Source organism: Syngnathoides biaculeatus, chromosome 5 (genome assembly GCF_019802595.1).
Source record: "Syngnathoides biaculeatus isolate LvHL_M chromosome 5, ASM1980259v1, whole genome shotgun sequence".
Classification (NCBI taxonomy): domain Eukaryota; kingdom Metazoa; phylum Chordata; class Actinopteri; order Syngnathiformes; family Syngnathidae; genus Syngnathoides; species Syngnathoides biaculeatus.
The window spans coordinates 8794210-8816741 of NC_084644.1; the positions used below are offsets into that span (position 1 = coordinate 8794210).

Sequence of the window (22532 nt, forward strand, 5' to 3'; positions counted from 1 at the left end):
ATATATTTATAATTATCTGTGAGAAGGCTGAAGATCGTTTATTCGCGTCATAAGTACATGTTATTGTATTTTCTCCGTCGGTTTTCGCTCTCCTTCTACACTTCTCCAAACCATTCCAACTTCTTCTCGAATTCCACATCTCCCGCCCTCCACTCCAAAAAAGGAAAAAAAAAAAAAATCAAATAAATGTCCAATAACGAGGTTAAATAAAAGGTTTCCTCATCGTTCCCATTCCAAATTGAAAGTGTCCACGTGATTCAAAACTTGGGAACTATTCTCCATTTTCCAAGAATTCCTACATTTCAAATATTCCACATTTTTCGCAATGATGAACAATGGTGGTATCTTATCTTGATGATCAATTAATAATGATGATAATGTTCATTGTTGTTAATTATAATACTTGCATGTGCAATATAATAGCGACCCTTGTGAGGATAAGCAGCTCAGAAAATGGATGGAGGGTTATTATTATTATAACTTTGACATAGTAACACTAACATGTATTACATTTATCTCTTAAATTGTTATCATCATAATCTTAACTAGAGTCACTGATGGTGTAGCGGTACACACACCTGCCTTTGGTGTGGGCACCGTGGGATCGATACCCGGTGACCAGTTCAGGGTGTAATCTGCCTTTTGCCCGAAGCTAGCTTGGGATAAACTCCAGCTTTCCTGCAACCCTTGAGAGGATAAGCGGCTTGGATAACGACATGATGTAATCTTGATCATAACAGTAATTGTACTATTTCCGATCATTTGTTACTATGATGGCGGCATGGTGGATCAGCTTGTAAAGCGCAGGCCTCACAGTTCTGAGGGCCCGGGTTCGATCACCGGCCCCGCCTGTGTGGAGTTTGCATGTCCTCCCCATGCCTGCGTGCGTTTTTCCTCCGGGCACGCCGGTTCCCTCCCACATCCCAAAAACATGCAACATTAATTGGAGACTCTAAATTGCCCCTAGGTGTGATTGTGAGTGCGGCTGTTTGTCTCAGTGTGCCCTGCGATTGGCTGGCGACCAGTCCAGGGTGTACCCCGCCTCCTCCACGTTGACAGCTGGGATAGGCTCCAGCACTCCCTGCGACCCTTGTGAGGATACATGGCAAATAAAATGAATGGATGCACTTTCCACGACCTTCATGAGGATAAGCGGTAAAAGAAAATGGATGGATGGATATTTTGTAATATATTTGTTGTAATATTTTAGTATCTTTTTTTCCTCATAGTAGTTTTGTTCCCCTAAATTTCAAGCACTCTTTTATGAATACAATTGGACCGTAGAGTAACCCTACTTGAAGGTTTTGGAGGTACAAGCTGCCATTCAGATGATGTTTTGGTGGGGCGTGTATCTATCTCGAGTACTGTAATTTAATTCTAGCACAAAATGGGGACAGTAAACAATATATACTTTTTGTCTTATTATAGGTCCTTTGAAATTTTTTCGTGCCTTATTGCTTATGGTCTCATTCAGGTTTAACCACGAGAGTACAGTGGGTCATTTTTAAACACTGTTCCTTCAACAAAACCACACGTGTCAAACTCAAGGCCCGGGGGCCGCAGCCGCCCCGCTGCATGATTTTACGTGGCCCGCAAAGGCAAATTACGAGAATGAACTTCCATGATTTTTGTTCAAGTTTGTACCAAAATATCAAATTGTCATATCATAAATGATAATGTTAAGATATTGCAAGCATTATTGTGTACCCAACCATCAGCAATACTTTAAAAACACATTCACCTTGATTTCTAATTCCAAAACTAGCTCATAAATGTCACTGGCATTAATTCCAAAAAGTTGGGAGTGTTTTCGATGATATGCCACAAAAATTGTCATTTTGGTCATTTGCCTCCGGGTTGTCGGCATGGTGGCACAGCTGGAAAGCATTGGCCTCACAGTTCTGAGGACCCGGGTTCAACCCGGGACCCTACCTGTGTGGAATTTGGAATTGGACCCTCTAAAGTGCCCCTAGGTGTGACTGTGAGTGCGGCTGTTTGTCTCGATGTGCCCTGCGATTGGCTGGTAACCACTTCAGGGTGTACCCTGGGATAGACTCCATCACTCCCGTGACCTTTGTGAAGATAATGGATGGATAGTTATTTTGTTTGTACTCAAACATAGTCAACAACTGACATTGTTTTTTTTTTTTTTAGTTTAGCACTCGAAGTACTTTTATTTTGAAATAATCTTAATATGCGTACATGTAGACGATGGGATCACACAACAAGCTTATCTGTTTTTCGCATTAGTGGGCGAGAATGGAAATCTTCCTGGCTTCTTGTTTGCTATCCCCCCCCCCATGTACAGTAGAACATCCAATCGTCAACAGCTGAATACACACGAGGAGGGACAAGAAAAAAAAAAAACACTGAAGCAAGTGGAAAATGTGCTACTTGGAGCACTATTGGATCCATGTTTTTTTATTATTTTTTTTTTTATTACGGAACTAAACGGTAAATCAGCGATGGCCCCGCCTTCCCTGGCACACACACTCACACACACACACACACACACACCACACACACACACACACACTTCAGCTTTACCCCCAGTCAGTCTGAGTTTGGTTTTACAAGGCGGGATGCCCCCGATAGGACCCCAAGTGACAGGACCGCACCAAGTGGCCTCGGCCCAATGACAATTCAGGGTAAAAATTTTTAAATATTTGTGCAAGTTTTTCTGTAGCTTTTTCTGCATGTTATGTGCAACTTAGTATGTAAAAAAATGCATTTGTTACCAGAGTAATCTTGACACTGCTCATTTGCATTCATGCATGTAAAGCGTCACGTCATATCAGCAAATACAGTACCGAATATCAAATGTGAAAATGTACTGTTCGGGCGCGGTCAGTCGGAATTTGACTTAATCGTGCGCATCTTGTGAATGAGTTTGAATTGTGCCCCCCCCCCCCGTACGGGTGAGGAGGATGGAGGCGTGCAAGTTGAGCGGACTCGTGTGGATCCTCCTCCTGCTCTGGGCTCGACCGCACAGGACCGCTGCCCAGAGGCGCAACGGACGCAGGAACAATTACAAGCTGTACCAAGATGGAGCGAGTGGTGAGCTTCGGAATGGACGGTCCAGTGAGTGAGTGAGTGAGTGAGTGAGTGAGTGAGTGAGTGAGTGAGTGAGTTGAGTGGATTGGTTGGTTGGAAAATAAGATTCATCCATAACTCTAAATTGTCTTTGATGGTTCTAGTATACAGCGAGTCCTCGGTCTACAACTGAGATCCGTTCCTACAGTCGCAACTTAACTCGAATTTCGACTTAAGTCTGATTCCGCCATTAAAGTCAGAATTTACATCAAAATACTTTGTATAAAAAAACAAATACATTGAAATAAACAAGATGATGTACTTAGCATTATTGCTGAGAGGTGGATGGAGAAGAAGAAGGGGAGGGTGATCTTAGCTATTGGAGAGGAACCTGGTCCTTAATCCTCTCCATCTTAACGAGTATCAAAGAACCTCGTTTTGTGATCATTGTATCCGACAAAGGAATGGAACCCTTCACATGCGCTAAAATACGGGCTTTGTCTTTAATAATTGTCACCACGGTCGACCGACTGGAGCCTTGGTGGAGTCGGTGTCTCTCCTTTCTTCGTTTCCATGGTAATGGCTTTTTTTGGGCTGCAGAAGCATTGCTAAAAGACAAATCTTTCTTCTTTGGGGTGATAATATCTAAAAAGGAGGGCAAAAAAAATGCATAGATACGCCCGGCGCACAAAAACGGACAAGCATTAGCCAGACAAAATGGCGGACGGGGGACGGGAGCAGTCGAAACGTCCTAGGTCGAGACCGTCTTTCCCCAAGGACTACCTGTAATCAGATTCATCCTGAAATGTCACCCCAAAGCGACATTTTCATTGGATGATTCCCATCAGCAACGTATGTTGGGCAGGATTTCTTTCTTTCAACATCAAAGACACGAAAACATGGCCGGGATTGTCGTCGGTTAGGTTGTGTTGCGCTTGCGAAGAGAGCGCTTGGATTTACAAAATCCACAAAGTAGTCTTTGATTTTTGACTGACAAAAAAAAAAAAAACGTAAACAGGATTCATCAAAGATAAACGATGTTTTCCACGTTGGATTTGGCATGTCACCAAAAGTGCGTGTCAAGTTCTTTACCAATCCACTTTTGCGAGGTTCAACAAATGCACAAAACTGTTTTCGACGGGGAAAAACGGCTGTTAGAAGTTGAATCCGATGGCATTTGTGTGCGGCAGCTCACCCGTGCTCCCTGGAGGTGGTCTTCATCCTGGACAGCTCCGAAAGCGCCAAAATCTTCCTGTTTGAGAAGCAGAAGGCCTTCGTGCTGGGCTTCAGCACACGTCTGTCCATGCTGCAGGTCGCCGGCTGGACGCTGAGCGTGCGAATGGCCGCCCTGCAGTACAGCAGCTCCGTGTCCGTGGAGCAGCGCTTCTCGGCGTGGACCAACCTGGACGCCTTCCACGGCCGAATCAGCGTCATGAGCTACATCGGCCACGGCACGTACACAACGTACGCCATCGGAAATGCCACCGAGCTCCTGGCGAACGAGACCCCGGAGGACGCCGTGCGCGTGGCCGTGCTGATGACGGACGGCGCGGACCATCCGCGGAACCCGGACGTGGTCGCGGCCGCCGCCCAGGCCAGGAACCACGGCGTGATAATGTTTGCGGTGGGGCTATCCGACATCGCCCGCCAGGGCACCAACAGCGCCAAGCTGAGGGCCGTCGCCAGCGCGCCCGCTCAGCAGTTTGTGCACAGCCTCCAAGACCCCCAGCTGGAACAGAAGCTGCTCAAAGAGATGGTGAGTGCGCGTTTCTTTAACGTTCACAAAACTCTTCCCCAGATTCATCAGGGACAACATTTTGAGGAGTTGCCATACATAAGGTTAATCAAAGACTTTACTTGTCTTTGGTGTCCAGGAACTCGCCCATTTGGTTAATCAAAAACTCGACTGGTCATAGTGATGTTAAAAAAGAGAAATGTTCAGTTCTTCAAATTTTGTCAAATTTTCTTCGAGAAGTAGGAAAGTGTGAAAATTAAGTTCATCGCTGACTCTCTCTGTCTTTGATTTTTACAAACACTATAAGTACTCAGTTTTCTTTGATATTCATGGTATTTGTATAGACATCGGGTTAATTTAAGACTACTTGTACTGACGTGTCTTTGACATTTACAAAATCATGTACAGTAGTTCTTGTCTTTGATGTTTTACAGCACTATACATCGAAGGATTTTCACAGAAGTTTAGAAATGTTCGTGCCGTCAGACTACTTTTCTTTGTTTACAAAAACATTGATATTTACAGTACTGTGTACATCAAAGAATTCTTGTCGATGGTCGTCAAAGACTATTTTTTCCACGATTTCTATGATACTTTAGAAAATATATATATACAGTAGGAAGAAGCTAATCGCCTTTGATGTTTACACGAATGCTCTTTGAAATGTAAAATGTGTCATGTTACACATCTTCAGTGTGTCAAAAAAAATGCACGAGAGGTTTCTTGAAAAATCAGGTTGTCTTTGTTGCTGACAAAGTATTTATATTACGTATAAGTGTTTGCTTGTCTTTGATGTTGACAAAAACACTTTGGTCAGGTTCATCAACGCAAGATTTTCATTTGCGGTTTCTGAAAATGTGATCAAAAAGATTCTCAAAGAGATTGTGAGCATGCCTGTCTTTGATGTGTAAAAAAAATAATCCTCGGTTAATCAAAGGATAAATTTTCTTCACTTTTTAATGAACGTAATAATGTAATTTATGTTGATCAACAGCAACCCTTCTTGTGCTTGCGCGATGTACTTTTAGTGTTTAGAAATAGGTTGTGTTCATCAAAGACAACATTTTCTTTGACATTTTGTAACAATATGTTTAGTTAGAAAGATGCTACTTGCCTTTGATGTTAATATTTTTTGACATTTGCTAAATTTGATCTCGAGTTTAAGCTACATTAGGTTCATTGACTTGTCTTTGATGACGTGGTAGATTCATCCGAGACTACGTTTCCATTTTTCACAACACTTCTTGGGGATGTTTAGAATAGCATGTACTGTGTGTTGCTAACGCGTGCGCTAATGTTAGCGCACCCCGCTGCCAACCTTTGGCCCCGGATGCTGGAGTGTTTTTCTTCCACAGTCTCCGTTTTCATGCTGCCATCAGGTCTTCTCAAACGCTGCTGCTCGACCATTAAAGTTAATTCTGATTCTGATGTGTGTTATTTTGCTTCCAGGGCGCAGTCGTATTACAAGAGGTAAGTGTTTCGCTTTGTCATCGTTTTTGATTCAACTTAACGGCACGAAGGACGCTTCTGACTTATGATCTTTGATGATTTTTTGATCAGTGCCCCGAAGCTCAGGTGTGTCTGTGTGAAAGAGGAGAGCCAGGCCCGGCAGGAGCCCAGGTGAGCTTTTTTTTTTTTTTTTTTTTTTTACTACACTTCCTGGCAGAAGTGGGAAGTAACACAGTACAAGTACTTCACTATTGAACAAAAGTATATTTTTCCCATATCTTTACGTTTTTTTTTCCAGACTTTTATTTTTTAGTTTTTCTCCGTACACTTGTAAATATATTTATAGTGTCTAGTCCTTTTTTGATCAAAATAACTTAAAAGCGGATGACGACGCAGTATAAAAAAAAAAAAAAATTGTAAGCGGGCAAGTCAAGCGTGATGGGGATTTAAGAGGTGATAAAAATAGTGATGTAGTCACAATGAACGAATTCAGCTTCAACAAAACGGCACCGCTAGCAATACTAAGCTAGCATTAGTATTGTAAAGGAGATTCTAGCGACAGCTACTACATTCCTAGCATGACTTAGTCATAATTCATAACAGGGAATGCGTCCATATTCAGCTGCAACAAAATAGCACCGGTAGCAATACTAACCTAGCATTAGTATTGTCAACGAGCTAGCGACAGCTACTACATTGCTAGCATGACTTGGTCATAATTCATAACAGGGAACGCATCCATATTCAGCTTCAACAAAATGGCAGGGCTAGCAATACTAAGCTAGCATTAGTATTGGAAACAAGATGTTAGTGACAGCTACAACCTTACTAGCATGACTTATTCATAATTCTTAACAGGGAACGTGTCCATATTCAGCGTCAACAAAATGGCAGCGCTAGCAATACTAAGCTAGCATTAGTATTGTCAATGAGATGCTAGTGAGAGCTACTACGATGCTAGCATGACTTAGTCATAATTCATAACAGAAAAGGCGTCCATATTCAGCGTCAACAAAATGGCAGCGCTAGCAATACTAAGCTAGCATTAGTATTGTCAATGAGATGCTAGTGAGAGCTACTACGATGCTAGCATGACTTAGTCATAATTCATAACAGAAAAGGCGTCCATATTCAGCTTCAACAAAATGGCAGCGCTAGCAATACTAAGCTAGCATTAGTATTGTAAAGGAGTTGTTGGCGACAGCAACTACATTGCTAGCACAATTTAGTTATACTTCATAACAGAGAACGCGTCCATATTAAAAATGGCAGAACTAGCAATACTTAGCTAGCATTAGTATTAGAAACAAGATGATAGCGACAGCTAGTATTATCCTAGCATGACTTATATGTAATAGAGTGTTCTTATGTCTGTATTTTTTCTGAACTGCCAATATTTTTTGTATTTTTTTTTTTTTTTTACACAATTATCTATCTGTACTTAACCTAAGTACACAGTATAAGTACTTTTGCCGCATGTGCTAGATGTTTCTGCACATTACTTTCACCATGAAAATGTCTCACTTCAGGGGCGAAAAGGAGATCCGGGTTTCCGAGGGCCGCCTGGTCCCAAAGGAACCAGGGTAAGGTCGCCGCGAATTAATATTCAATTTTTTATGAAGCATTGAAATGTGATCAACGTGATTGACGAAATGTTCAAGGGGGAGCCCGGCGTGGCCGGTCGACCAGGGAGCGACGGACGGGAGGTAAAAGGTCTTCTCGTCTCCTGTTGTTTATTTGATGTGAGGTGTTTAAATTGTGATGGGGGGGGGGGGCGTGTCCTTTCAGGGACGTTCGGGTTTCAAGGGCAGCAAGGTGAGTGCCCTATTTCCTGCTTATTTCATAAATAATACATTAATTCAAATGCATACAGTACATGATTCATACATTGATTTTATTTTGTTTTTGTCAGGGGGAGAGAGGAGACTGTGGGCCTCCCGGCGAGAAAGGAGACCCGGTGTGTGCCTGATTATGATTTCAAATGATAGCGCTGAATTAGTGTTTATAATAAATCAATCCGGTGTCATTTATTAGGGTTTGCATGGGCCTCTCGGACCACAAGGACCAAAGGGAAAACAGGTGCTGTATCATATTTGAAGTTTCAGTTTTCACATATCTCGTCAAATGATTTTCACGGAATTCAATTTAAAAAGTATATTTTGGTTGCACATCATACATAAAAAAAGAAAATTAAATTAGAATACACAGAGTTGGTTTGCAGCAATGAAGCAAGACTGTTACAGAAACAAATCTTAATTCTGTGAGAATGAAGGCAGAATTATTCATTATTAATTAATTCAGAAATTTGGGAGGAAAAATTCTGTTGAATTTAGAACTAAAATTGTAATGTTAATGCATAAAAAAAGTATAATTTTCCCCAAAATTCAATATTAGCGGGAAAATATTTAATTCTATAGTAATAAAGATGTAATATTATGGGAGTAAAATAACTGTACTATGGAATTGTATTTAAAATTTATTACTCTGTTACATTTTTAGAGAAAAAAATACATATTATAAATTAGTTTTCATATTCTTCCAGTACGTTTTTGGAAAAAAACAAAAAATAATTACTCTTAACTTTTTTATTTTATTCACTCTATTCACTTTATTCACTCCGATACATTTTTATAGAAAAAATACATATTGTAAATTAATTGTCATATTCTTCCAGTTAGTTTCTTGAAAAAACATAAAAGAATTACTCTTAACTTTTTCATTTTATTCACTTTAAAGCCGTTTTTTTCGAGAATGTTATCATTTTTCTTCCTTATTAGGAGTCGATCCTTGTATTTGTATGATTACTTTCCCTAAAATAAAATTCTTTTATATATATATATATATATATATTATTACAACATGACCACTGACTTCTAATAACATTCCAATTTCATTCTGTGACTATCTCTTTTTTTTGTATTTTTATCACGTTTTTTTCTTTTTTAATCATGAAAAAGACAATTTAATTTTCAAAATATGGCATCTTTTTTTTTTCTATAATTTTCAATTTGTTCCCCTTTCATGCTCCTCCTCCCTCTCCGCATCCCAACGCATTTGAAAACGGCAACCGACCCTCCCGTCCTTTGTTTTGGCGACAAAACCGCACACATCAAAGATGAGACGAGTGGAAGCAAAATTTGTCTCTATTCACCTCTGCACTCATGGAATGTGAATATTGGCTTCGCGCTAATCCTCATCCGAAAAGCGGGGGCATCCAGGCTCGCAGGATATTTTTCTTGCGCATTGTGCGACCAGATTAGCGCGGCGACCTGGACGCTCGCTTGCCCGAATAAAATGTGTTTTCTTGTGCGAAGCTATCGGACGTGAAAGCCAGGGATTCCGACTTTTATCCACTTTTATTCTGTTTCTACCACAGGGGGTGGAAAATGAACGCACAAAAGTGACCTCATTCGTATACGGGAGCTTGTCTGTGTTTGGATTAAAATGGGAAATGTATTTCGCAGGGCGAAATTGGACCACCTGGAGACGTCGGCCCCGAGGGACGAGCGGGACAAAAAGTAAGGTGAAATTTTAAAAGAAGAAAAAAATAAAAAATACATTTCTTGGAACCGATGAGCCGTTAGAGAAAATTTGCAGGCACATTCACCCTGGTGACATTCATACATTTTCTTAGCCGCTTATCCTCACGAGGCTCGCGAGAGTGACATCCCAGGTGTCAACGGGCAGGAGGCGGGGTGCACCCTGAACCGGTTGCCAGCCAATCGGAGGGCACATCGAGACAAACAGCCGCACTCACAATCACACCTAGGGGCAATTTAGAGTGTCCAATTAATGTTGCATCTATGCATACAGCCATTTTCTTCGCTGCCTATCCTCACGAGGGTCGTGGGGAGTGATGGAGCATATCCCAGGTGTCAAGGGACAGGAGGCAGGGTACACCCTGGACTGGTTGCACATGGAGACAAGCAGCTGCACTCACAATCCCACCTAGGGGCAATTTAGAGTGTCCAATTAATGTTGCATGTTTTGGGGATGTGGGAGGAAACCGGAGTGCCCGGAGGAAACCCACACAGGCACGAGGAGAAGATGCAAATTCCACACAGGCAGGGCCGTGATTCAACCCAGGACCTCGGAACTGTGAGGCTAACGCTTTACCAGCTGAGGCCCCTGGTGGCATTTACACCCAAAATTGGCTTTTTACCACCCACCTACATCATTTTTTTGGGAAAATCCAGCCGCTGAAGTGAGTTGCAACATGAAATTTCGTCTTGTTAAAAAAAGGCCCGGCAGCACGGTGGAGCAACTGGAAAGTGTTGGCCTATCAGTTCTGAGGACCCAGGTTCAAATCCCGGCTTCGCCTGTGTGGCGTTTGAATGTTCTCCCTGTGCCTGTGTGGGTTTTCTCCGGTTTCCTCCAACATCCCAAAAACATGTGACATTAATTGGACACTCTAAATTGACCCGAGGTGTGGTTGTGAGTGCGGCTGTTGTCTGTCTCTGTGTGCCTTTCGATTGGCTAGCAACTGGTTCAGGATGTCCACCGCCTCCTGCCCGTTGACAGCTGGGATAGGCTCCAGCACTTCCCGCGACCCTCATGAGGATAAGTGGCAAAGAAAATGGTTATATGGATGGATGCAACATGAGTTGGACACTCTAAATTTCCCCTAGGTGTGATTTTGAGTGTGGCTGTTTCTCTATGTGCACTGCGATTGGCTGGCAACCAGTCCAGGGTGTACCCTGCCTCCTGCCCGTTTACAGCTGGGATAGGCTCTCCCACGACCCTTGTGAGGATAAGCGGCTAAGAACCACGACCCTTGTGAGGATAAGCGGTTAAGAAAATGGATGGGTGGTTGGATGGATGGATAAAAAAGGGCTTTAGAAGTTAGGCTGGAAAAGGCACAAGAAGTTGTCCACTGTCGTTTAAACCGGACATTGGGGCTCAGTTAACCCCCCTTACCCCAAATACTTTTTTTGTTTCCACTTAGCAACGTGAAATTTGGGAGGGGCGTCTACCATGACAAGATCACCAGAAAAGCCTCTAGAAGCTGTAACGGAAAAGACGCAGGAAGTCTGCCATTTTCGTTTCCAGTGGTTACAGTATTTGACCTCTGTACCCCCTCCCCGAACCTTTTCAGAATTCAGACCACCAACCATCACAAAAAAAATTATGGTCTGGTTCAAGCAAGCCATCATCACTTTTGTCACAAAGAATTAAAAAAAAAAAAAACGAACATAATTACATATTTTTGAAGGTTATTTTCCCATAAATGGCCACCGTTGGGGGTCGTCGCACAATCGCACACACACGGAATTACGACCTTTCACCAACGAGGCCTCAGACCGGACAAAGATGTCTTTATGGACGGCAAATATGAATTGATTTGTAGCACATGGGAAAACATTTTACGCATGATATCACAAAGAAGCATTCAGTCTTCGCTGGAGCGCTTAAATTTGCTACTAACGGGTTTGGCCGATCGCAGTCGGAATTATTATTTTGGAAATCATTTGGCGTTTTTCAATCACGTGTTGCAATTGACGATAGGGTGACAGAGGACCAAGCGGTAATACTGGACCACCAGGGGACTTTGGGATCGGATTCCCAGGAGCCAAGGTGACTTCTTTTATTTAAAAATGCATATTTTTGTATATATATATATGAATAACATAAAAATGTTTTCAGGGGGAAAAAGGCAACCAGGGAAGACCAGGACCGACTGGTCCAGTCGGTATCGGAGAACCAGGAATACCAGTCAGTATCGATACAATGACAATGTATTAAAATATTTTGTATTTAATGTTTATGGTTTACCATTAATTATCATTTGTTTACAAATGTAAAAAATGACCAGTTAATTGAACAGATTTTTATTACATATTTTTGTACAGATTACAAATAATTCAAGTAAACTCAGGGGATCAATTTTTTGTGTGAATGTGGCAAAATTAAATGTTTTTTTTAAATCCTTTATAGTATTTTTGTCATTTTAATTTGATTGACTTATTTGTTAGTTTTTCCAAATTATATTCTGTTCATTTTACGCACTAGTGTTTTTTTTAATAGTACTAGTATTTTTTACTTATTTATTGCCCTATTTTTAATCATTTATGAACATTTTAATTCACTTGCTATCTCATTTATTTAATGGCCGCTCTGTTTGTTATTTGGACTGTTTGCTTTATTTGGCTACCATTATATGCATTAAATGACATTACGTTTTTTATTTTTAATTCTTTTAATGGCCTTACATCCATTTATTGACATGATTCACTTCTATTTTTACGTATTTAATGGCTTCGTATTTATTTAATGAGCATTTTGTTTGCTTGACTTTTTATGATTTTATTTAATTAATGTATTCTACATATTTATTAACTCAATATGTTTTTATTCACTTGTCATTTAATTTTGTTCGCCCTTTTATTTTCCTTTTTTTTAAATGTTCTTATTCTTTCAGTGACGATATTATTGACTTAACGTTTTTTTATTTATTTAATGGTCTTTTTTATTTATTTTTCAAAAGTTTCATTTACTGGACTTTTTATGATTTTATTTAATTAATGTATTTTATGTATTTTTTTAATTTATTCAATATCTTTTTATTTACTTTGTCGTTTAATTTTGTTCACCCTTTAAATTATTTAATTTTTTTTAAATTTGTTCCTATTCTTTCAACGACAATATTATTGACTGAACTTTTTATTTATTTAATGGTCTTTTTTAAATGTATTTTATTTACTCGATGCCCTCCACTACACCATCTTCTGTTGTATCCCAGTCAGTTCAGCGTGTACTTCATTTGTAAAACATTAAAGGTTTGTGGCAGGCGATGTCAGGTAAATACATTTAGTCCAAATTGGAAAAAGGGAAGTGAGGGAAGGCCAAGCAATAAAAAGAAAACAGGACACAAGGTTTTGCGACACATGCACACTTGTGCTGTGTAGCCCATAGGAGACATTATACTACATACAGTATTCACATTTACTTACACAATTTTATTACTTACATGACGCACTTTTGTTGCAGGGTCCCGTGGGACCACCTGGAAGTCAAGGAAACCCGGGACCGCCTGGAGAGGGACAGCCAGGACCCAAGGTGGGACTAAATAACACATCATGAAAAACAAGGATTGTCAAAAGTGTGGTACTAGTACCGCTATTGGCATGCAGCGAAATCACAGAATTAAAAGCTCAAATTGCGCAGAATGTTCCAGCGATTCCATTTTTTTTTTATATCCAGTACAACCTCGGTTCTCGACCACAATCCGTTCCAGAAGGCACCTCGAGAAGCGATTTGTTCGAAAACCGAATTGATATTTCACACGTCTGCGTTATATACAATAACAACGCGCGTCGTGGGTCAGCTGTTATTTCCGGGGTTTTTCGCAGGCGTTCGAGTACCGATTTCCATTCGAAAACAGAAGCAAAAAAAAAAAAAAATCTAGAAATTTTCGTTTGAAAAACGATTTGTTTGAGAACAGAGACATTCGAGAACCGAGTTTTTATATAGTTTTATATAATACAGTACAGTGCATTTTTTTAAATTACAGTTCGGTTGTATTTAACATTGAAGTCCACTCTGTTTTCAAGTACAGTAATCTTCAACTGTTTTTAAATTATTGTAGGCGTAGAAAAAATGTAAACTTTTTTTTTGTTTGGAGGGGGGGTATGGGAGGGGCTCCAATATCTTCATCAATTATGAAAACCATTGCTTATTCCAAACTCCCCACTTATTCATTTTTTTACCTGATTCCTCACTTATTTGATTTTTTTTTTTTTTGGGGGGGGGGGGGGCAAAATGAAAAAAATGGCAAGAAAAAAGGAAATGTTTATCCCTAGCAGTTGTAATGAGGTCTGGCGGAGCACCACAGAATATCTGAAGAGTATACGTCAATAAAGTATTTATTACTGTATCGACATTTTTCAGGGGGATCGAGGATTCGAAGGACCCCGGGGGAATCGTGGGCTGCCTGGCATCGGGTCGAAAGGTGACAAGGTAAAAAAATAAAATAAAATACTATATGCTATGTACTGTTCCCCACTATATCACAGCTAATGGTTCGCTCCACTGCTACGTGGCAAATTTTTAAACGCAATCGTTTTGATGGGTTTTCACAGTTTACAGTGTAGTCGTGCCACATGCCGCACAACTTGCCAGACAGCAAGAACAAGCAGAAAAGCTCCACAACTAAACTACATGAATAGTTTTTGTTCCCCCAGAACAGAGAGGAAATATATGTATGTATGTTGCTGGTTAGGGTTGCCGCTTTCTTAGTGTGTTAAAGTTGCATTTGTTTGAAGGATTCAAATCAAAGTAACGTCTATTGGAATTGGCGGCACGGTGGATCAGCTGGAAAGCTTTGGCCTCGCAGTTCTGAGGTCCTGGATTCAATCCCAGACCTGCTTGTGTGGAGTTTGCATGTTCTCCCCGTGCCTGCATGGGTTTTCTCCGGGCACTCCGGTTTCCTCCCACATCCCAAAAAACATGCAACATTAATTGGACATTCTAAATTGCCCGTAGGTGTGATTGTGAATGCGGCTGTTTGTCTCGATGCGCCCTGCGATTGGCTGGCAACCACTTCAGGGGGTACCCAGCCTCCTGTCCGTTGACAGTTGGGATAGGCACCAGCACTCCCTTCACCCTCGTGAGGATAAGCAGCTAAGAAAATGGATGGATGGACCTATTGTAATCAAGAGGTTCAAAGGGAGGTGTAAAAATAAATCCTTTTAGTGAATTATTCACCTATTTTGCATTGCTCTGGTACGTACTACCCAAATAAATTGGGGTTCCCCCATACTTTTGGAGTAAATGAAAATGATTTCATAAAACCAGCATTTATTTTTATTCTCAGGGGAGCTTCGGCCCACCCGGGTTGCCAGGTCAAGCTGGAGCTTCTGGTGTCGGAATCCAAGGAGAAAAGGTACACACCAAAAAAAAAAAAAAAAATAGCTATATGGAAGTAAATATGTGCCAGCAGGATTTGAATTTGAAATGCCACCGAAAACAGGATTTGAATTTGAAATGTAAAACAGTTTCAATAGCTGTATTTCAGTGTAACTTTTCAATATTAAAAATTCAACCGGCTACAATTCGCTGTCTAAAATTCAGTCTGTGCCACCAGGCAGGGTTACTTCAGGTCAGAACCAAACCGCCAGCCAATCCAGTGATGCTTTCTTAGTCAGGTGACATCACACACTAAGAAAGCGTAGATGCGATTGGCTGGGTGTTCGCTTCTGACCTGAAGTAACCCTGCCTGGTGGCACAGACGGTTAATTTCAGACAGCGAATTGTAGACAGTTGAATTGTTAGCATTGAAAAGTTACACTGAAATACAACAATTGAAAATGTGATCACTTTACATTTCAAATTCAAATACCGGTGGCGCATATTTACTTCCATACAGCTAACTTCTCCTTTTTTTTTTTTCAGGGTGATCAAGGTCAGCCTGGCCCCGTAGGGCCCAGAGGAGGTCCAGGTGTGGGAATACCCGGACCTAAGGTAGAGCGGGAGTCGGTGTCTGTTAGCGGTGACGCTAATCTTGATGGACATTTTGGCTGTTTAGCATTTTGATTGCGCCGAAATTGCTTTTGAATATGTATGCAAATGATGTAGACTGTCCTGTCAATCATGCCGGCTGGGTTATTAATGACTTTGTGAAGCAGCATGTGGGTCATTATCCTAAGTTATTGTCATACGCAAATTTCAGCTGTTTGTCATTATGAGGCGGCTCAGAGTTTAGTAGAAATGTGACAGTAGTTACGGCCTTCTATAGTGTTCTCCCTCGTACTTGCGATTCGTCGTTTGCAATTTGGCATTCTTGCAGATTTTTGAGGAAAGGCACCCTTTGTTATTTGCTTGAAAATAATAATATGCATGGGAACTATGTGGAACTCAGTGGAGGAGCTTCATTTTATTCAGGCTCAAAGTTCAATTCAAGAAGCTTTTTAGAAGCGTCAACTAGTCGCAGATTTTCGCTATTCTTGGCGAAGAACACGAAAGAAAGAGAATCTTTTCCAGTTTTTGGAGCATTGTTAAAGGTGAAAAGGCATCATACAAATTTTTGGTATTGGAGGAAAAAAAGGCAAGAATAAAAATGTTTTGTGTGGAATTGCAGGGAAATCAGGGGTTCTCTGGAGAACAAGGACCACCCGGTGAGAGAGGTCTAGGAGTGCCAGGTCCAAAAGTGAATACACACAACACTCACCTCCAAATGTCATCAATAATGTTACAAAAATGAATTGGAAAAAAATAGCATTTGACCACCAGTGATATTGAGATTATTCCACAGGGAGACGTGGGGGCCGAGGGCCCGCCAGGTATACCCGGCCAACCGGGAGAGGACGGGACCCCTGGACAAAAAGTACCACCAATAACCCTGTTTATTTAGCAATTTAGTATGATTTTTATCCCCCTACCCAAAAAAAAAAAAAAAGTAATGTATGGTAATTTTTCAATGGCAGGGTGACATCGGGTTTCCGGGGCCCAGGGGACCAGATGGCAGTCCTGGTAAAGGGGCCCCTGGAGAGAAGGTGAAGCTTCGAATAACGATGTTTTCTGTCACAGACCTTTTCACCATGATCAACGGCACAGATGTTCACATGTCAAATTTAACACGCCGCGATGATGAAACTGAACCAGTAAAACCAGTAAAAAACGGAACCTGCTGTTTGTTAGCCCGGGCCTAGCTAGACATTCATCGAAACTTATTTGTTTTACAGCGGTGGAAACACTAGCTAGCATTAGCAATAACTGAACCGGGTTATTGATGGTAACTAGCAGGCTCGCCATGAGGTCCTGCTAAGTTACTCTAAAAAAAAACTAGCTAGCCAAGGTATTGACACCCGTGAGAAAATGCCTTCTAAAAAGTTGATAGAAGTGGCAAGATATTCTTCCGATCTTTTCTTTACAAGTATTTACACAATACATTACATTTATCAAACGACATGGAAGGTATGTTTAAGAGCAGTGCTCGATCTTCTGCCATCCAGAAGTACATGTAGAGCAATTATAAAAAGGTCTGTATGAATTGATTTTTATGATTATTGTTGGTAGTCATATCAACAAAGTTCTCACGCTCTTTTACCAGGGAGTCAGAGGGGACCGAGGTTCCAGGGGGCAGCCAGGCGCTATTGGTCCCGTTGGCCCAGCGGGAGCAAAGGTAAGGACTTCCAAACTAGTGGTCATCATGGGTACATTGTCAGTAAGTACTCCAACTTCCCAAGTTTTTGTCATTCTGTATCTAGGGGGATCCAGGATTTATCGGGCCACCTGGTGCGCCTGGACAACCAGGGAGGGGGTTACCAGGTGCCAAGGTAAGACCGCACGACACCCGAGTCAAGTACTACCTTCACTTATGAAGTTAATTCATTTCGGGGTTACTGACCTGTACCCCAAATCAACTTTTCCCATTGAAATGAACTGAAATTCAATTAATAAATTCTAGCTCTTATGAAAACTGGAACTCCACAGTATTGTACTGTCTAAAAAACATAAAATTTGCAAGGACTGCTACTCCTAAATCAAGGTACCACTGTATGACAAGTGGTTTAATATCTCTGTCTATTCCCCCCAACCCCCGCCCGTTCAGGGAGATCCGGGCCCACAAGGTCTCGCTGGAGCTGTAGGTGAGCCGGGTCGTGGTATCACTGGACCAAAGGTAAGATACTAGATGGGATACGTAATCTGAATGTGAGCCAGAGAACATGACAATGTGGTTTGTTTTGAAGGGTGACAGAGGTCCACCAGGGTCTTCCGGGTTCCCTGGAAGTAAAGGTGAAGGCTTTCCGGGCCCATCGGTGAGTATCAAAGTTCGACATTGGAATCAAGTCCTTGCACGAACCTCAGAGTGAATCCTCACTCTTGACCTCAGGGTCCTCCGGGACGTCCTGGCTTGACGGGAGAGACTGGAGCAGATGGCGTAGGCCTACCTGGAGCAAAGGTAAAGGTGAATTACATTGAGAAATGATAAGGTGATCACGTTATCTTGTTCAATCCAGGGAGACAGAGGCTTACCTGGACCTTCTGGACCTGCAGGACGACCAGGAATTGGACTCCAAGGGCCAAAGGTAGTTAGTGCCAGGAGAATACTTTTTCTACACTTGACTCCAGAGGTGGTAGTAACTCAAACATGTTCACCTCAAGAGTAAGTCTCAAGTCTTTCAAGGTTCCAGAAAGTACCAAATCATTGTAGCAAAAATAAAAAAAAAAGTGGAGAAGCCACTGAATTTCCTTAACGTTCCAGGTAGGTTGGAACAGCTGGCGGAAGGTGTCTGGGGTTCTATGTGACAGAAGAGTCTCCACTAGGGTGAAGGGCAAAGTCTATAAAACAGTGGTGAGGCCGGGCATGATGTACGGATTAGGGACGGTGGCGCAGAAGAGACAACATGAAGAGGAACTGGAGGTGGCAGAGATTAAGATCTTGAGGTTCTCGCTAGGAGTGAGTAAATTGGATAGGATTAGAAATGAGCTCATGAGAGGGACAGCCAAAGTTGGATGTTTTGGAGACAAGGTGAGAAAGAGGAGACTTTGGCGGTTTGGACATGTCCAGAGGTGAGTGCCATGTCATGTATTCTAAGTCCGAGATAAGGAGAGTCTCATGAATACTCGGTCAAAGTCCATGGAGGTCTTTCCTAAAATTGAGTCCCACTGAAGTCCCCCACCTTTGCACAAATTCTGAAACCTTAATCTTTGTTTTATCCCTGCAGGGTTCCATTGGCGCGATAGGACCTCAGGGTCCCCAGGGTCCCCCAGGAGAGGGCATCCAAGGACAAAAGGTACAACTAAAAAACACTTTTTGTCCAATCATTGGCCTAGTGTAAACGTCACGATCTCTCTCTCCAGGGGGAGCCTGGATTTCAGGGGATCCCTGGCGCTAGGGGTCCTGCTGGAGTCGGACTACAGGGTGATAAGGTACCGCTGTCTCACGGACACAATCAAATTATCTTCAGTTTGTGCATTTTTGGTGAAACACCGATGAGATGGACACTACGTTCCTCTTGCAGGGTGACCGAGGATTCGCTGGTGAGAAAGGGAAAAAGGGAGATAGAGGGACGGCTGGAGAACCAGGAGTTACCGGACCTTCGGTATCTGATTTTGTTGTCCGACCAATTGTGATTGGATGGCTATTAAGGCAACAGATTTCACTGTTTTGGGTGTATTCTGAAGATATTCTGAAGACGTTTTGTCTCTCAGAACCAGCAAATCTAGGCCTTGGATGTACCTTATCATGTCAGTGGGTCTCATAGGTTTATCGCTAGGGTCTCCTCCCGGTTGCCCAGTGCACCAAACCGAGGAGGGCAACCGGGAGGCATCCGAGGTGATGATTTGGGGTAATCTTTTCTTTATGGTCACAAACCAAATGACGGGAGGTCAATAAATAGACAGCCGCGCCTTTAGTCTCAGATCTTTCTTTGCAAGACCAGTCCGTACAACTACAGTCTTGAAGGAACGAAGTCCTTCTATATTCACAACTTCTGATGTTCGACATTCAGTCTATGGAATTTCCTGTCCAACAAGGTATGCTAACATACTGTTGTTGTTTAATCACAGGGTAGAGTCGGACAAAAAGGAGAACCTGGTCTTACGGTAAGTCCAAGTCCTCACACTTTCTTGCTGCGCACTGACAAAAACTTACACTACCCCACTTTGCAGAGGGAAGAAATCATCAAAATTGTGCGGTCCATTTGCAGTAAGTCAAAAATGTTCTGAACCACTTCCGTCGTTTTTCCTGGCTTGTATTTACCCGAAAGCCTTCCATCCCAGATTGCGGGGTGACATGCCGCCAGAGCCCCCTGGAGTTAGTCTTCGTCATTGACAGCTCAGAAAGTGTGGGACCAGACAACTTCGAAGTGGTCAAGGACTTCGTGAGTGCCCTGGTGGACCGGGCTTCGGTTGGCCAGGACACCACCAGGGTGGGCGTAGTGCTCTACAGTCACATCAATGTAGTTGTGGTCAGCCTCAACCAGGATGCGTCACGAGACCAGGTGAAGGCGGCGGTCCGCTCAATGACCTACCTGGGCGAGGGTACTTTCACGGGCAGTGCGGTCCACCAGGCCAGCACGTTGTTCCGGGCGGCCCGGCCGGGCGTCAGGAAGGTGGCCGTGGTCATCACTGACGGACAGGCCGACAAGAGGGATTCGGTCAGTCTAGAGAGTGCAGTGAGGGAGACTCGGGCGGCTGACATCGAGATGTTCGTGATCGGCGTTGTGAATACGAGCGAGCCGCTTTTTGGAGAGTTCAAGAAGGAGCTGGATTTCATGGCCTCAGAACCCGACATAGAACACGTGTACCTCATCAGCGACTTCAAAACGCTCCCAGGTGAAGTGGTTAGCCTGTCCGTCTCAAAAGTTCTGAGGTTCTGGGTTTGAATGCTCACCCCAGACTAAACATCTCATTTCGCTTCCACCTCTCCAGCGCTATCAATTATTTTTCCGCTATTTCTCTCAACTTCAGCCCTGGAGAACAAACTCCTGAGTAAGATTTGCGAGGACAGCACCGGCGTTCTTTTCAGCTCACTCCCAAATGGCAGACTCCCTCTGGGACACCCCGACGGCTCAGGTAGCGACGTCCGGCGGCCTCCCTGGACCAGAACTGACACGGACAAGCCCACGATCACGGGAGACTCTCACCGGGTTCAGATGACAGTAAGGAAAACTATTGGACCCTGCATCAAAACAATACTGATCTCCTGGTACTAGAATTTTGGCATTTATAGTGAGTCCTCAAAGTTCTGAACTGGCTGAACTTTCAAAAGAATTCCAGGGGCCACTATTGAGCAACTCTTTGAGATTGTCGTCGTCCCGGGGGTTAACCTTCGGTATGCTAAATTAGCTTAGCATCGCTTGAAGGGCAAATGTTTTCTCTCCCGGAAAGCCCCGCCCACGAGAAGCTCATCCCGAAAGACGAGCGACCACTCCGAGACCGAAAGCGGACGACCGGAGCCCGTCGGGGACGCAGAGGATTCAGTCCTTTGACAAAACCCTTTTGAGGCCGGACGGCCAGACCCCCACCCGGCACTCGACCAGGGCGGGGGTCAACGGGCCTACCGGTCCCACCATCAAGACGGCGCTTTCAGCGCCACAGGTCACCCCCGGTACGTGATAGTGCTTTTTACACTTTTATTGAAAAATCTCATAAAAACTGGCATAAAATTATGAATTCCTCGATAATTTGCTTTCATAAAACTTTTTTCTCAAATGTAACAAATTTCAGAATGCATGAGTTAAGATTGATTTTCTATAAGAATTATTATGACTGTAATGCTCATTTTATGACACACACACAAAAAGCATAGTGTGTGTGTCAAGTGACGCCATTTTGTCCAAACAGAGCTTTGCAACGCGCCACTGGACCCGGGTCCGTGCCGGGACTACGTGGTCCGCTGGTACTACGACGCCGAGGCCAACGCCTGCGCTCAGTTCTGGTTCGGAGGTTGCCACGGTAACGCCAACCAGTTTGACAGCGAGAAGAGATGCAAACAAACCTGCGTCCGCTTCTAAAACCTCAACGGATTACAGACGTGATATCATCATCATCATCATCATCATAATCTTCATTGCAAAGTTGCTTTTGTGTATTAAAAAAAAAAGCGTGACTTTCATAACATTGGAATTACTGTACTACCAAAGAGGAGAAAAATTGTAACGTTACTTCTGTACTTGAATACTTTTAAACACTAACTTTTTATATTTTTGTAATGTTTCTTTAAATCTGTGTAATGGCATGAATAAAACTTATTTTTTAATCACTGTTGTCACACTGTGATAAAAAAGCAAATCATAATTATATATTTTTTTAATTAATAAATAAAGGTGGGTGAAGGATTCCATGTCATAACATTTTAAATAATATATGGATTAGGAATTTACTGTACATTACAATAAATTCATATCATTTTTAGACTCATCCTCGTGATGGCGTTATATCCAATACAAAAGAACAATTATTAATCATTAATAAGCAATAACTGTTTTTCCATTTTAATTAAAACCTAACTATAGTAACTTCATGTTGGCCCGAAAAAAAAATGTAATGATAAAGCTACAATGGCACCACGAAAAACTGTGGATGAGCAAAGAAAAATTATTTTAAATTTATAATTGACTGAATATAAATTTAAGGCACTGGAATGGAAAATCCATTCATATTTAAAATATTAATTACAAATATATTTTCAAAATTATATACAGTAAATCCAAATTGAGTCACGATGGATAAGAGTTCTGCTCGGATATTTTCATACTTTTTAATGAAAAAATAAGTGATATGTTTCACGTTATAATGTGGATGTTTCATTAATAAGCAATAACTGGTTTTCAATTTTAATTCAAATTTAACTATAGTAAATTCATGATGG

The 22532-nt window shown here is 42.1% G+C and overlaps 1 protein-coding gene and 1 long non-coding RNA gene across 3 annotated transcripts; one reads left to right on the forward strand and one right to left on the reverse strand.

Moving 5' to 3' along the window:
• The first annotated feature begins 1857 nt into the window (after nucleotides 1-1857).
• Nucleotides 1858-22445, forward strand: col28a1b (collagen, type XXVIII, alpha 1b). Of its 2 annotated transcripts, none has more exons than XM_061821030.1 (34): nucleotides 1858-3057; nucleotides 4224-4789; nucleotides 6218-6238; nucleotides 6329-6388; nucleotides 7747-7800; nucleotides 7879-7923; nucleotides 8006-8032; nucleotides 8130-8174; nucleotides 8252-8296; nucleotides 9682-9735; nucleotides 11723-11791; nucleotides 11861-11929; nucleotides 13205-13273; nucleotides 14105-14173; nucleotides 15030-15098; nucleotides 15608-15676; nucleotides 16293-16361; nucleotides 16467-16538; nucleotides 16639-16707; nucleotides 17265-17336; nucleotides 17422-17490; nucleotides 17766-17834; nucleotides 17905-17973; nucleotides 18048-18116; nucleotides 18175-18243; nucleotides 18883-18951; nucleotides 19019-19087; nucleotides 19180-19260; nucleotides 19727-19762; nucleotides 19829-19865; nucleotides 19940-20494; nucleotides 20630-20820; nucleotides 21050-21269; nucleotides 21506-22445. In XM_061821030.1, exons 1-34 carry the CDS (start codon nucleotides 2928-2930, stop codon nucleotides 21673-21675), a joined length of 3516 nt encoding a protein of 1171 aa, XP_061677014.1. In that variant the 5' UTR covers nucleotides 1858-2927; the 3' UTR covers nucleotides 21676-22445. The 2 variants fall into 2 exon arrangements, with proteins under 2 accessions (XP_061677014.1, XP_061677015.1); XM_061821031.1 differs by lacking the exon at nucleotides 1858-3057 and adding an exon at nucleotides 3498-3609.
• On the reverse strand, nucleotides 4663-18397 carry LOC133501347 (uncharacterized). Its single transcript, XR_009795161.1, has 4 exons — nucleotides 18191-18397; nucleotides 18018-18105; nucleotides 13185-13279; nucleotides 4663-4774 (listed from the first exon to the last, which is right to left on the reverse strand). It is a non-coding gene; the product is annotated as an uncharacterized LOC133501347 (long non-coding RNA).
• Nucleotides 22446-22532: the final 87 nt, after the last annotated feature.

Excerpts from the sequence above, each read along its gene's own strand:
- col28a1b (XM_061821030.1), top strand. The coding sequence starts at position 2,928 with ATGGAGGCGTGCAAGTTGAGCGGACTCGTGTGGATCCTCCTCCTGCTC. Across the intron at positions 11,930-13,204 it reads TCGGAGAACCAGGAATACCA|GGTCCCGTGGGACCACCTGG; the intron begins GTCAGTATCGAT and ends CTTTTGTTGCAG. Across the intron at positions 17,491-17,765 it reads GGGGGTTACCAGGTGCCAAG|GGAGATCCGGGCCCACAAGG; the intron begins GTAAGACCGCAC and ends CCGCCCGTTCAG.